This window comes from Macrotis lagotis, chromosome 2 (genome assembly GCF_037893015.1).
Source record: "Macrotis lagotis isolate mMagLag1 chromosome 2, bilby.v1.9.chrom.fasta, whole genome shotgun sequence".
NCBI lineage: Eukaryota > Metazoa > Chordata > Mammalia > Peramelemorphia > Peramelidae > Macrotis > Macrotis lagotis.
Window position 1 is genome coordinate 163,012,596 of NC_133659.1, and position 13,057 is coordinate 163,025,652.

Below are 13,057 nucleotides of genomic sequence, written 5' to 3' on the forward strand. Positions count from 1 at the left end.
ACAAGAGTCCTCCTCCTCCTCCCAAAGCCTTCTCTTCTCTTCTGTGCTCCTCCCGACTCCCATCCCTTCCCCCTTGCTGCTCGGTTAAACCCATCATTTGAAACCTTTCCTGTTGCCCTTTAATCCCAGGGACTCGGGCTCTTGTTCATGTGGTTAAGTGCTTGGAGATCTGGAAAGCCTATTTCTTCTACTCTACCATCCCCCAGTCCAGCTCCCTCCACACTCCGGGTTGGGGGCGGGGGGGGGGAGGGAGAGCAGAATTACTTGAAGGCGGGACTCGGACTGAGTTTTCCACCAGAGCCTTTGGAATGAGTTGAGCTGGCGGGAGCTGGGGACCTGGGGCGGGGGTAGGGGGGAGTTGGGGCGGGAGCGAGGGGGACACATGCACAAGATTTTCCGAGGCGAGGCCCACTCAGCCCAGCAGCCTCTCCCTCTCGGAGATCCTGGATGAGCCTGGGAGGGAAAGAGGGAGAAGGCAGAAAAGTAGGGAGGGGCGGCGGGGGGCGGGGGGAAAGGAGCGGTGAGTGGCGGTGCGAGCCTACCTCTGCTCACCTAGCTCGGGAGCTCGCTCTTTGTTCTTCCTTCGCTTTATCTTTTCTCACCCTTCTCTGTTCTGTGCATTGTCTGAGTCCCTCTCCTCCTCTCCCCCTCCTTTTCCTTTCCCTGCCTCCGTCTCCTTCACCTCTCCCCCTCTGCCCCGCAAGGAGACCAGTCTGAACCTCTCCCTCTCCTCTGCTCCTTTCCTCTCCTTTTTGTCTTTCTCCCTTTGTCTCCTCTGTCGTTTCCCATCTTTGTCTCTTTCTCCGTTCTCCATTTCTCCTCCCTCTTTCCCCCTTTCTATCTTCCTCCTGCCCTCCTCCTCTCCTCCTCCTCCCTCTGTCTTTCCATCTTTTCCTTCTGTCTCTCTCCCTGTGAGAGGATGTTGGGATCTTTCACATGACAACCCCGGAGGGACCCAGACTGCTGCCCAGAGCCTACCGGGTGTCTACCCCACTCCCCAGAAGCTTTGATCTCCAGACTTCAAAGCTGCTCCAAAGCGGTTCCTGCTTCTTCCGCTGCTATAACTACCCAGAAAAGTGATACCTGAGCCCCTCCCCACAGGACCCTTCCCCCTGCAATCCAACCCTAGTCTCTCCCACCCCGGAGCCCAGGGCCGGTCTCCTCGGGGACACGGTAATGTGCCCGGGCATCGCCCCATCCCTAACCTCCCCTAGGGAGGAGACCCAGGCGACCTTCCCCCCACCCCCCGTCCCCCCAGCCTCCTCCACGGGGACTCGGGCGACCGGTGCTTCAGCCTTGGGCCTCTCCCTAGGTGGTTTTTCAGCAGAGCTCTCCCCTCCCCCTCCCCTTCTTCCCGCTTCCTCCCCCGTCTCCTGGCCCCCCTCTCTTCCTAGGCCAAGGGGGGAAAGTTCTTTATTAAAAGGACTGTGTCAGATGATTGGCTGTGACCTCTGGCCTTCACAACCTCCTCCTTTCAGATGTTTTCTATTAACCCTTTAATATCTTTTAAGTATATAACTAGGGAAAGAAAGGAATTTCCCCCTAGAAGTCAAAGGGGGGGACTCAGGAGTCTTGCACACCCCCCTGGACAACCCCAACACTATCTAATCGCTTCCAGCAGGGGGCGCCAGTGCCTCACCTGTTGTCCTGACCTTTCTGACCCAGGCCTGGCCTCTTTCCCCTTCTATCTGATTCCCCAAAGGTCTGCTGAGGAGCAGAATGCTTGGATCCATCCCGCTGAAGAGGTGAAGCTGTCTGAGCATCCAGCCTACTCCGCTCCTCTAGTCTGCTCTCCCTCCCTCCCCCCAATCCAAAGGTAGTCTGATTAACCCCCTTCCGCTCAGTGCCTTTACCGCTCCTCTCTGGGACATGTGGACTACAGCTTCAGAGTGCTTGGAGATCTACCATCATCAGCACCCGCGCTTACCTGGAGGATTCGGCTGAGGCGCAGGACGAAAGAAAGTGGGGAGTGTGTGACCAGAGAAAGGGGTGGAGTGGGGCGGCTAGGTGGTGCAGTGGATAAAGCACCGGCCCTGGAGTCAGGAGTACCTGAGTTCAAATGCGGCCTCAGACACTTAATAATTACCTAGCTGTGTGGCCTTGGGCAAGCCACTTAACCCCGTTTGCCAAAGGGGGGTGGAGAGAAGTAGTCCCAAAATGGAACCCTGGATAGAAGGTGGAGAAGGGGAAACTGAGGATTGAGGGGTCCAGGAATTTGACTTTCCAGTTGTACCCCAGTACCACCAGCATCAACTTCTCAGCTTTTCGTCCCCACAAAGTATATCCTCCCTGCCTAGTTGTCCCATTCCAGAAAAGGAGAAACCAGGCATCCCTTTCCGCTTCTTTCTCTGAAACCCTCATAGTAGTTCAAAACCTTCTCTCCCTCTTTCTCCACGGCCTGAAGCCAGGTTACAGGAGGGGAAGGGATGTATGTTGGGGGGGGGGGTGAGGAGAAGGATGAGCCCGGATCTCTGGGAATGGGGATTGGAGTTGGCACCTCCAAGTCCCAGTTGTTAGCGAAGGGGAGCCGGGCCCCGCCAGGTGGAGAGAGGATGGGGTGGGGCGGAGCGGAGGGCGGTGGCCGAGGAGTAGGGGCGGGACCAGTGGCCCTTATAAAAGGAGCCCAAGTCGGCTCCCTCTCCCGACTTTGGGGTTTCACGGGGATTGTCTCCTTCGCTCGAGGTGCTTAGAGATCCCGTGGTGGGCAGGAGGAGGAGGTGGCTCCCGGAGCTTCTAGTCCTCCAAGCCCCAGTTTCAGGGAAAATTTACCACTCCTGCCAAGATGCCCAACTTCTCCGGGAACTGGAAGATCATCCGTTCAGAAAACTTTGAGGACTTGCTCAAGGCGTTGGGTGAGAAAGGCTCGGGAATTAGCCTGAGGGTGGTCAGAGTAAGAATGGGTCCCAGGGAAGAGGGTAGGTGCCAGACACCTAGATGTCCGGGGAAGGGGAAAATTGATTGGGATGGGTGTGGGGAGGGGGGAGAGATGCTTGATGCCTGGGTCATTTCACGCCAGTCCCTTCCTGCCCCGAGTGAGGGTGAGGGTTGGAAGTTGTTGAAATCTTGGGAGATGGGGGAGGAGATGCAAGATGCCTTAGTTCTCCCCTCTAGCCTGGGCGGGAGGGGATACCTGCTATACTTGCCCTTAGAGGAGAAGAGGAAAATGATAGACACCTGATTTCTCCCAGGGGGAGGAAGAGTGAGGGACCAGAAACACAATTCTACTTAAATTTCCTGGAAGTCATCCTATCAGCCCCCACCCCCAGTGACTCAAAACCCTGGGAATGATGAAATTAATTTATTGGTTTGGAAAGGTGAGACAGAAATAGGGGCAAGTAGGGTTCCTTGGGGGGGGGGGGTCTCAACTTGCTAAGGTTGCCAGCTGACATACCTGAGAAAATTCCTCATGGATCTAAATGCCTGGGTCTGCCTGGCACCAGTCCCTTTTATTCTTTTACATGGGTCCCAGCCTTTTCCCACTGATGAATAGTAATCCAATCCCTAGTTGGTTCCTGATGAGGGTGTGGGTGGCTCCCAGCTCTCCCTGGTCCCTTCCTTCATTCAGTTAAAAACATGATTGATCCAGCTTGGGGTTCTCTTTCCTTCCTAGGACTGAGCCATTTCACCTTCTTGATTCCTGGTTCTCTTCAGAGACCCAGTCATCCTCTGCTCATTAGATATCCTGCCTTCCCCTCTCTCTCTGACTCTATTCCCACTTCCCTACCCCCATTCTGTGAGATGAATATTTTCCACCAGCAGCTTCTGGATTCTAGGAAAATACTTCTGGATAATTATCACTTTCTTAGGTTTCATCAAATGGCTTTGCATGAAGCCCAATTCTCTCTCTCTCCACCCCCCCCATAAACCTCAGCTCCCTTATTCCCCCCCCCATGCTGTTTAGACAGGGCTCACCTGCTAAAGGAATATGGGAAGTATGGGGGACCACTTAGGCATTGTAGCTTTCCTTCATTTCAGCCCTTCCCTCTATCTGGTTACAGTTGTTCTCACTCTGACTCCAGGAGGATGTATTGGAGGATTTGTCAGGAATCTAGTAGAGTGTAGAAATCCAGAAGCTACAGATGATCAGAATTGCATGTCAACTTAGAGAAATTATCTAGTTTGGCTTCTCTCCCCACCTCCATTTTACAGATGATAAAACTGAGGCTCATTGAGGTGGGGTGACCTGCTCAAGATTTCATAGAAAGTTAGCAGCAGAGCTATGACTTTTAGATGAGTTCTCTTAATGTCTAAATCAGTGTTCTTTCTACTACATCAAGGAAGTTCAGGGGAAGAAAGATATTGTTTTCGGATCCAGAACCCTGAAGAAAAGTAACAGGGCAGAGAGAGTAACTGATTCTGCTGCAGGAAGGCATGGAAATTAGATAATAAGTGATATACTAAACCCAATACTTAAGACAGAAAGGAACAGAAGAGCAAGAAGGGGCAAATAGTAGGACCCTATGAAAGGTTCTAGATCAACATTAGAATGTCATAGAGTTGCAAAATGAAACTGCAGGGGACTTTAGCAACTATACAGCACTGCATCCCCCCCACCCCCATTTTAGTGACGAGGAAACTGAGGGTCAGTAGTTTGGAGATTGCTTCATCCCAGGATTTTACTGCTGACTATTTGAAAGTTTCTTGAAGTCTAATCTGTATCCCTCCTGATCTACCCTCCTTGGAATGAAGCCCAGACAGATCTCTATCGTCTATCGAACTCTCTTCAGAGTCTGGGTCTGTTTCTATCCCACCCTATCATACCCCAACCCTTTGTCTTTCCTGAGCTGTATCCAGATAAACCTATTTTAAGGGGGAATGAGGCAAGAGCTCTGGTCTTCCCAACCCCAGCTGGAAAGTGAGATCTGAGACCTGACCTTGTTGTCTGTCCATCTCCAGTCTGTTTGTCCTCTCTGCAGGGTCCCCTCAGAGCCACGTGTCCTCCTCAGAACCTGCTGGGGACAGATTGAAAACAGACCCATTAGACAAACACTGCCAAAGTCAGCTGAAATCATCAGAATCCTCTCCCTGATTGTGCTCCAGTGGGAGGAGGGGAAGGGCAAGGATGAAGACAGAATCTTTTCTAAGTTTTCCTGAAAATCTTTTATAGATTTCCATCCCCCATTCCCACTCCCTTCACATCTGTACCCTGAAAAGTCCATTGGGATGGTTTAACCTTTAAAGAAGACCCCAGATTTTTGTTTCAGCTCTGCCACATACTAGTTACATGGCCTGTCCCTATAAAGCCTCAATTTCTTCTAGGATCTAAATGGATAGAATACTAGACCTAGAGCCAGGAACACCAGAGTTCAAATTTGACCTCAGACATTTCTTAATTGTATGATTCTTAGCAAATCACTTAATTGCTCTCTGCCTCAATTTCCTCATCTGTAGACTGTGGATTTTAATAGCACCTACCTACCAGGTGTTATGAAGATTTTTAAAAAGTGCTATATCACTGCTAGCTATCATTATTGTTATTATTATTATAACATGAAGATAATTAAATTATTATTATAATAAATTATTATTATAAAATGAAGATAATAAATCTGCCTATCTTGGAGAGTGATTACTAAGGTAAAATGAGATAGTGGTTATGAATGTATTTTATAACCTTGAAACCCTATGTGGGTTGAGCTAATAGGCTTATTACCCTGTACCCTATTCTCCTATGTTGGCATCTTTCTACCTGGGATCCAGATGTAGGGTGCCCCTATTTTAATCCTTATCCCCAGTGGTGGGCTAGAGGAAGTAAAACAAGAGGACTGCTATCTTACCCTTTTCAAACCTGTTTTCTCTTCAGAGTAGTCTGGTTTTCCATCCATCCCCTTCCCTCAAAGCAGTAAGTACTTTGAGATCTTAAGGATAAAGAATACCAGTGCATCATCTGCCTTTAACTTTGGAGTCAGGGTACCGTACAGGGGACAGCTAAAGAAAGCTTCTCCTTTGGGCTTCTTGGAAGGAGAAACCTGGATTCTCAGCTCATCTCCCCTCCCAGGATCCAAGGGTCCTGCCCTAGGGCAGAGAAGTGTTTGTGTTCCTTGTAAATAGAAATAAGACCTGGAGGCAGGCCCAGACTCAGTAGAGCCAGGAGGTGGGGAGGGAATCCCTCTGCCCTGACCTCCTGGCTCATCCCATCCTGCTACCTTTCCTGAAACTGAGGGCCAGGGACTATAGAGAAAAGAAGGGAATGAGTAGGACCAGGGTGCTGTGTTTCAGAACTCAGGGGCACATCTTGGCTTCATCACTTCTTTCCTTTCACTTTGCTCCTCTCTGTTTGCTTTCTTACCCCCTAATAAAAGTTGGAGAAAAGAAGGACAAAGAAGGCTAGGGGAGGAGACAGGACCCAGAGTGATGGGAGTGGGAGGGACAGCCTCTCAGACTCTGGAAAAATTTCCGGAGGCCTCACTGGGGTCTATCTCTTAAAGGATTATAGGATTTAGGGAGGAGTGGGACCTTAGAGGTCATCTAGTCCAGTTTCTTCATTTTACAGATGAGAAACCTGAAACCCAGAGAAGAAGGGGCTTACTCAGAATTACAGAAAGTAACAGAGACAGGATTTGAACCCATGTCTTCTGATTCCAAATTTCTACTTCATCAAGCTGCCTGGGGTGGTGTGGAGAGGGATCAGAGAGACAGAATGACATGGGTTCATGGTACAGATATCTAAGAAAACTGGAAAATATAATAAAGGACAAGAAAGAAGGTGAGGGGGACTGAACAAATGTTAGGAGATCTAGGTTAATGTTTGCACTATCTACCTCAGCAAATGAAATAACATAGAAAGTGCTCTTCATAAGTTATGCTGTGATATAAATTCAAACTGTTATCAGTATCTCTGAGTTGTTGTGAAGAAAGTACTTTAGAAGTCTTAAAGCAGCACAGAAATGTGATCTTCTTGCCTTGACTTCCCAGAAGCAAGGAACAGGTGGCAATCTCTGGTTGGTGGAAGTGACATCAGGGCCTGGTGCCCGGGTCAGTTTCTCAAAATTACCCGGCCCATCGTTTTGTGGATCATCGATGGTTCTGTGCTCCATCAGATCTCCTGCCTGGTATCCTGCTCTGGGTCCAGGCTTGAACCTCCTGGCCCAGGGCTCTGGGCTGTTTGTCTCTTACCTCTGGCACTTCCTTACTGTCAGAGCCCATGGGCACCACTCCATGTTCCAGAGCCAGGAATACAACTAAAAATAAATGAGCCAGTCCTTACCATTCTGGAAGTAGCATTCTAATTGAGGAGAAGACTGCACATTTAGGGAAGGAAATTTGGTTTTGGCTGTTGTAATTTCTAGAAGTTATGGTAGTATTGATGATTGTACCCAAAGAAAGATGTGGAAAGTGGGTGGAGATTGTGGACTGTGGGGGTGGTGATATGAGCTTGGGATTGGGAATGATTTTAAGAAGACCAGGACATTAGACTAGATGGCATATGAAGGATAGTTTGTCCTGGGGCTGGGCAGATGAAGTAGGCTTGGTGAGTTTTTATTCCTTCATCTATCAAGAAAACAGGGGGCAGCAGGTGGCACAGTGGATAGAGCAATGGCCTTGGAGTCAGGAGGACCTGAGTTCAAATCCAGCCTCAGACACAATAATTACCTAGCTGTGTGGCCTAGGGCAAACCATTTAACCCCACTGCCTTGCAAAAATCTTAAAAAAAAGCAGATCCTTCTTGCACCTCAGTTTTGTCATCTGCAACATAGGATTTTTTTTCTTTGGGAAATGCATTTTATAGACTTTAAAGAACTATAGAAATGTGAGTTGTTTCTTCTCCAAAAAAGACCCAAACATTCTCTTTTTTTTCTTTATAAGCTTTTTTTTTAATCCCCTATCCTTCACCACTGAATTATTCTCTCTCCTTATCTGGTCAGACCTGACCCTATGCCATAATCTAGAGTTCTAGAATCTTAAGCTTTTTTTTTTTGCCATGGATCCCTATGGCAATCTATGATATCCCTTGTTATCCTCGGTGAAATCTATAGATCCTTTTTCAAAATAAAGTTTCATTTACAAATAAATTACAAAGAAAACCAATTCTATTGAGATATAGTTTTCAATAAAAAACAGATTCATGGACCTCAGATTAAGAAATCCAGATCTTGCAATCAGACATCAGGAAGGATTTCCCTGTAGCAAATGAGAGGCAGCCAGAGAAAGGAAATATGAGCTTCTTGGGAGAGACTTAGAGAAGACCCTTTTTCAGATATGTTTGAGGGAGGGTCGCCTTGAGCCAGGAAAGCAACTGACAGGATCCAAAGGCTGAAGAGGCAAACAGGATAGGCAAAGAGAAAGATGGAATCGAATATTAAGGTTAGATAGAGTTTGAGGGACTGAGAGTCAGGGGATAGGAACACAAGACTCCTTGGTTTCCAGTGGAGGCAAATCTGGACACCCAGATTCGGCAACACCCTTAGCAGAGGGGTTTGGAAAAGATGCCGGAGAAAGTCCCTGGGGAATCAGTCACTATGAATGGTGGATAGGAGAGGGCTGGAGGCCATAGCAATGACTCGAAGGGGTGGCCCCCAGGAAATGCCAGGGTGTGAAGGGAAGGGAAACTGCCGCTCCCTATTAGGAGACAGCCCTGATTCACTCCCAGGAAAGCCACAGACATAGGGAGAGCTTGTTAGAGACAGTTCCCATTGAGGTTTGGACTCAGAGGTGCAAGGGACCCAGATGCCTTGATTCTTAGTCATAGGTCTAATATATACCTTAAAACCTAGGGGAGGAAAATATTAGAGACAATCTTACCTCCTGTCAGCTTCCCATCCTTCAAGGCCTATCTCCAATCCAATCTTCTCAGAAAGTCTTTCTTTACCTCCCCACCCCACCCCAGTACCATTTTTGGCAGCATAGCTCCTAAGAGATCAGCACTCTAGTCCAATTCTCTCATATATATACATATATATATATATATATATATATATATATATATATATATATATATATATATATCCTCTACTTAAAATGAAGAGTATCCCATTGCCTAATTCCACTTTTGGATAATTCTATTAAGATATTTTTCCTTAAATTGCATTAAAACTTGTTATGCTATAATCTTTGCCCTTTGGTAGTACTTTGGAAGATTGTTGAATTTGACCCTCTAGGGGATTTCAGAGATTGTCTAGTTAATTTTTCATTTTACAGATGAGAAAAAAAGACTCAAGGAGAAGGGACTTGTCCTAAGATGCAAAGGGAGCAATGGCAGAGCTGTTTTCAGATCAGTAACATATCATAGATCTTATTATTAATGTCATTATTATTATTATTTTTGCAAGATAATGGGGTTAAGGATTTGGCTAAAGTCACACAACTGGGAAGTATCAAGAGTCCTAGGTAGGATTTGAACTCAGGTCCTCCTGACTTTAGAGCCGGTGCTTTATCTACTGCACCATCTAACCTTAGGGTCAGGAGGACAGGAGTTTGAATTTAGCCTTAGACACTTGATATTAACTAGCTGTGTGACCTTGGGCAAGTCACTTAACCCTGATTGCCTCACATCCAGTGTCATCTCCAGTCTTCTTAATCCATATCTAGCCACTGGCCTAGATGGTTCTGGAGGAGAAAGTGAGGCTGGTGACTTAGCACAGCACCTCTTCACTCAAATTCAATTCATGGACTTGTCTTGGCATCACCTTCCTGATATCTTGGTCTCCTTACAGAATGGACAAAACATTCCCATATCATCCTGTGTCTGTCCTCTGAAGTCAAATGCAACCAAGTTGAAACTCTTGATTTGAATTGGACAGCTCTCCTTTCAATTTAGCAAACCTCAAGCATCTCTCCTATGTTTCAAATCTTCATTCAGAGTTCTTCCCCATCTTCATGGAAGGCACTAGGGAAGGAGTGAGCTAGGGAGAGGAACCCAGGAGGGTGTCAGCTGTCCAGAATCCTTGTTGCAGGTGGTGCTTAGGGTGGGGTCCCTGAGAATGTCCTCTTCATTGATACCCTGAAACAAGGAGGGATTTTTGCAGTCGTGAGCAGGAAGTTAAAATTTCTCCATCCCATGGCAGGAGTGAATATGATGCTAAGAAAGATTGCTGTGGCAGCTGCCTCAAAGCCAGCAGTGGAGATTAAGCAGGATGGAGAGAGCTTCTACATCAAAACTTCTACCACTGTGAGGACTACTGAGATTAACTTCAAAGTTGGAGAAGAGTTTGAGGAGCAGACAGTGGATGGGAGGCCCTGCAAGGTCAGTGTTCTTTATGAGGTGAAGGAAGGGAGAGGGAAAAGGCTGGAAAAGATTATAATATTCTTACTAACCCTTTGGAGTCTTCCTTTCTGTTTCCTTTTACTCCTTTTCTTGAACAGGAAGGTTGATACCTCCTTCCTTACTCCATTGAAAAAATCCAGCCTATGATCTCTCTTCCAAACCTTCAACTAAATTGTGCTATCTGATTTCAGAGTCTCATTCTCCAACTGTGACTTCTCATAATTTAGCATCCATCTCTTTTACTGAAGCCATGATTAGAGTAGGGAAATTATGACTTTGCCCCAGAGTACCAAAATTTACAGGCCATCAGAAATACTTAAGCTGGTCAAAATAGTTTAAAAACAACTGAACTTAACAAAACTAACAAGAATTAGTTAAAAATAAGAAGCTTTCTTCTGGGAAAACTAGGTTCATCATAAAGTGAATATCTTTTGAATTTCTCCCCACCCAGACATTTCTCTCTGACAAAAACCTTAGTTACCTTGCTGTGTTACATGAGAACCTCTTTAGAGCAGGCATGGTTCATGGTTTTTGTCATGGGTGCTAGTGGGGGCTCTGCCTCTTGCTGACTCCATCCCGTTGCATAGGCTTATTTTTCCTCCTCACCCCAGAGCTTGGTAAAGTGGGAAAATCAGAACAAGATGGTCTGTGAGCAGAGACTCCTGAAAGGGGAGGGACCCAAGACCTCCTGGACCCGGGAGCTGACCAACGATGGAGAATTGATCCTGGTAAGCCCTTTCACCCCTATATCTTCTTGCCCAGTTACAAATTGTCTCCTATCCCCTAGTTCAGGTTTGATTCTGAGTGTACTGTGCAGGTGGATGAAATAAAAATTTGTTTGTTATTTGTGTGTTCCCCCTTCCCCACTTCCTAACCTAAGTCTAACACTAACCTCAACAATCCTTACCATATTGACAATGATGGTTAGGTATGAGGGAGAAGGGAGACACAGAAGAGGAGATCGCAGGGCTAACATTAGATTTATCCATTTTCAAATATCCTTATTCTCTGAAATCTAATATTTGGGTGAAATTGGAGGATAGGAGGTAACATGGTTATTTGGGAGGGTTTCATAAAGTCAAGGAAGCCTTGGTGAATAAGGAATCAGAACTTGAAGGATAGGAGGTAAGAAGGAAAGGCCTCTTTGTGATCTTTATTGGGGAGGAGTGTTGACTTTCCACAAGGATTGATACTAGGGAATCGGGGAAAAAAATCAGGCCCCATTCTACCACTGACTCCAGGCAGGTTTCCTCTGCCAATCCCCGAGGGAACACTACCCCCACTCATCTGGAGGACTACCTCGGTGCCCTCCCCTGGAACATAGTTTCTGTCCTTTCAGACCATGACGGCAGATGATGTGGTGTGTACCAGGGTCTACGTCAGGGAATGAGTGCTGAAGGGATGTCCTGAGAGGGAACCCTACATCTTCTGCATCTCTCCTGCTCCATGATCTCCCAGTAACCACTCAACTTCAGAGTCTTTTGTTTACCTTGTCACAGCTTTCCTTCCAACTCTACCCAGCTAGTTCTTTGACCTACTCCCCTGCCCTGCCCCTTGTTGTATCTGGAAGCAAACATCCTGGGCACATCATAAAGCCCACCTCTGCTTCCTTTACACTTCCCTATTTCACCTGACTTATCCTAAATGAATCCCTGACCACCCTGGCCAGAGATTTTTGCTTCCCTTCCTCTGTCTCTGATCAAGAGACTCAGCTCAGGAGAGGTCCTCTCCATTTTTAAGAGAGATCCTGGGGGGGGGAGGGAGGGAGGGAGGGAGAGAGAGAGAGAGAGAGAGAGAGAGAGAGAGAGAGAGAGAGAAGAAGAAGAAGAAGAAGAAGAAGAAGAAAGAGAAGAAAGAGAAGAGAAGAGAAAAGAAAAGAGAAGAGAACTCCCCCAACAAACACCAGACAGAAATCCATGGTCTCTACTTTATCCTTAAGGCCACTCCCTCTATCCCACAGCATTCCCTTCCCCAAATCCCCCTATAGCTGATTCAGTTGGAATATTTATTTGTTAATGTTATTAAACCATCTGAAACTTAAACCTCTTTCTGACCAATAGTGTTTGATTTTGGAAGGAGGAGGGATACCTGGGAGGACGGATGTGCATATGAAAGTGGTAAATAAGTGATTGGGCAACAGGTGAAAAGATATATTGCTTTTTTTACTGCCAAATCCTTTGAACATATAGTCTACGTTTCTTCTTTACCCCCTTCTTTTTCGTCCCTTAAAATCTGGATTCTGCCTCCATAACTCAACTGAATGCTCTTTTAAAAGGGTACCAATGACCACTTAGCTTTCACATCCAGTGACCTTTCCCCGATTTTTATTCTTCTTGACCTTTCAACGGTACTTTCAACTGTCCCATCAGTGTGGTGTATGGAAAGGAGCCCTGTTCTCTGTGTCCAGAAGACCTAGGTTTGACTTTTCTGGCTCTGACCCTAAACCGGAGTTACTCATTCTGTGAGAAAGGAGACCGATACCTTTGCCACATACCTCACAGGTTTGTTGGGAATGATTTTTATTAGTTTTAACCACTCCCTCCTTCTTAAGACTTGGCTTGGATGACAATACATTGTCCTTATTTCGATCCCTATCTGTTAGCACCTCCTCATCCTCTCTGTGGGCATACCTCAAAGCCCTGGCCTTAGCCCTCTGCCTTTCTCTATTCTTTTATTCCTTTGGTGATCTCATCTCCTCCCACACCTTCAGCTGTCATTTCTGTGTGGGTGACTTCCAAAACTTCACCTCCAACTTTCTTTTCTCTCAAGCTCTTGTCTCAGAGTCCAAACAACCTACTAGACATTTCCCCTGGATAGTCCATTGACTCCTCACATCCAGCACATCTAAAAATG

The 13,057-nt window shown here is 46.7% G+C and overlaps 1 protein-coding gene across 1 annotated transcript; it reads left to right on the forward strand.

Annotated features, from left to right (window-relative positions):
• Window positions 1-2,631: 2,631 nt before the first annotated feature.
• On the forward strand, window positions 2,632-12,241 carry CRABP2 (cellular retinoic acid binding protein 2). The gene is made up of 4 exons (XM_074220495.1): window positions 2,632-2,852; window positions 10,005-10,183; window positions 10,816-10,932; window positions 11,544-12,241. The coding sequence occupies exons 1-4, from the start codon at window positions 2,783-2,785 to the stop codon at window positions 11,592-11,594; spliced, it is 417 nt and encodes a 138-aa protein (XP_074076596.1). The 5' UTR covers window positions 2,632-2,782; the 3' UTR covers window positions 11,595-12,241.
• Window positions 12,242-13,057: the final 816 nt, after the last annotated feature.

Excerpts from the sequence above, each read along its gene's own strand:
- CRABP2 (XM_074220495.1), top strand. The coding sequence starts at position 2,783 with ATGCCCAACTTCTCCGGGAACTGGAAGATCATCCGTTCAGAAAACTTT. Across the intron at positions 2,853-10,004 it reads GGACTTGCTCAAGGCGTTGG|GAGTGAATATGATGCTAAGA; the intron begins GTGAGAAAGGCT and ends ATCCCATGGCAG. Across the intron at positions 10,184-10,815 it reads TGGATGGGAGGCCCTGCAAG|AGCTTGGTAAAGTGGGAAAA; the intron begins GTCAGTGTTCTT and ends TCCTCACCCCAG.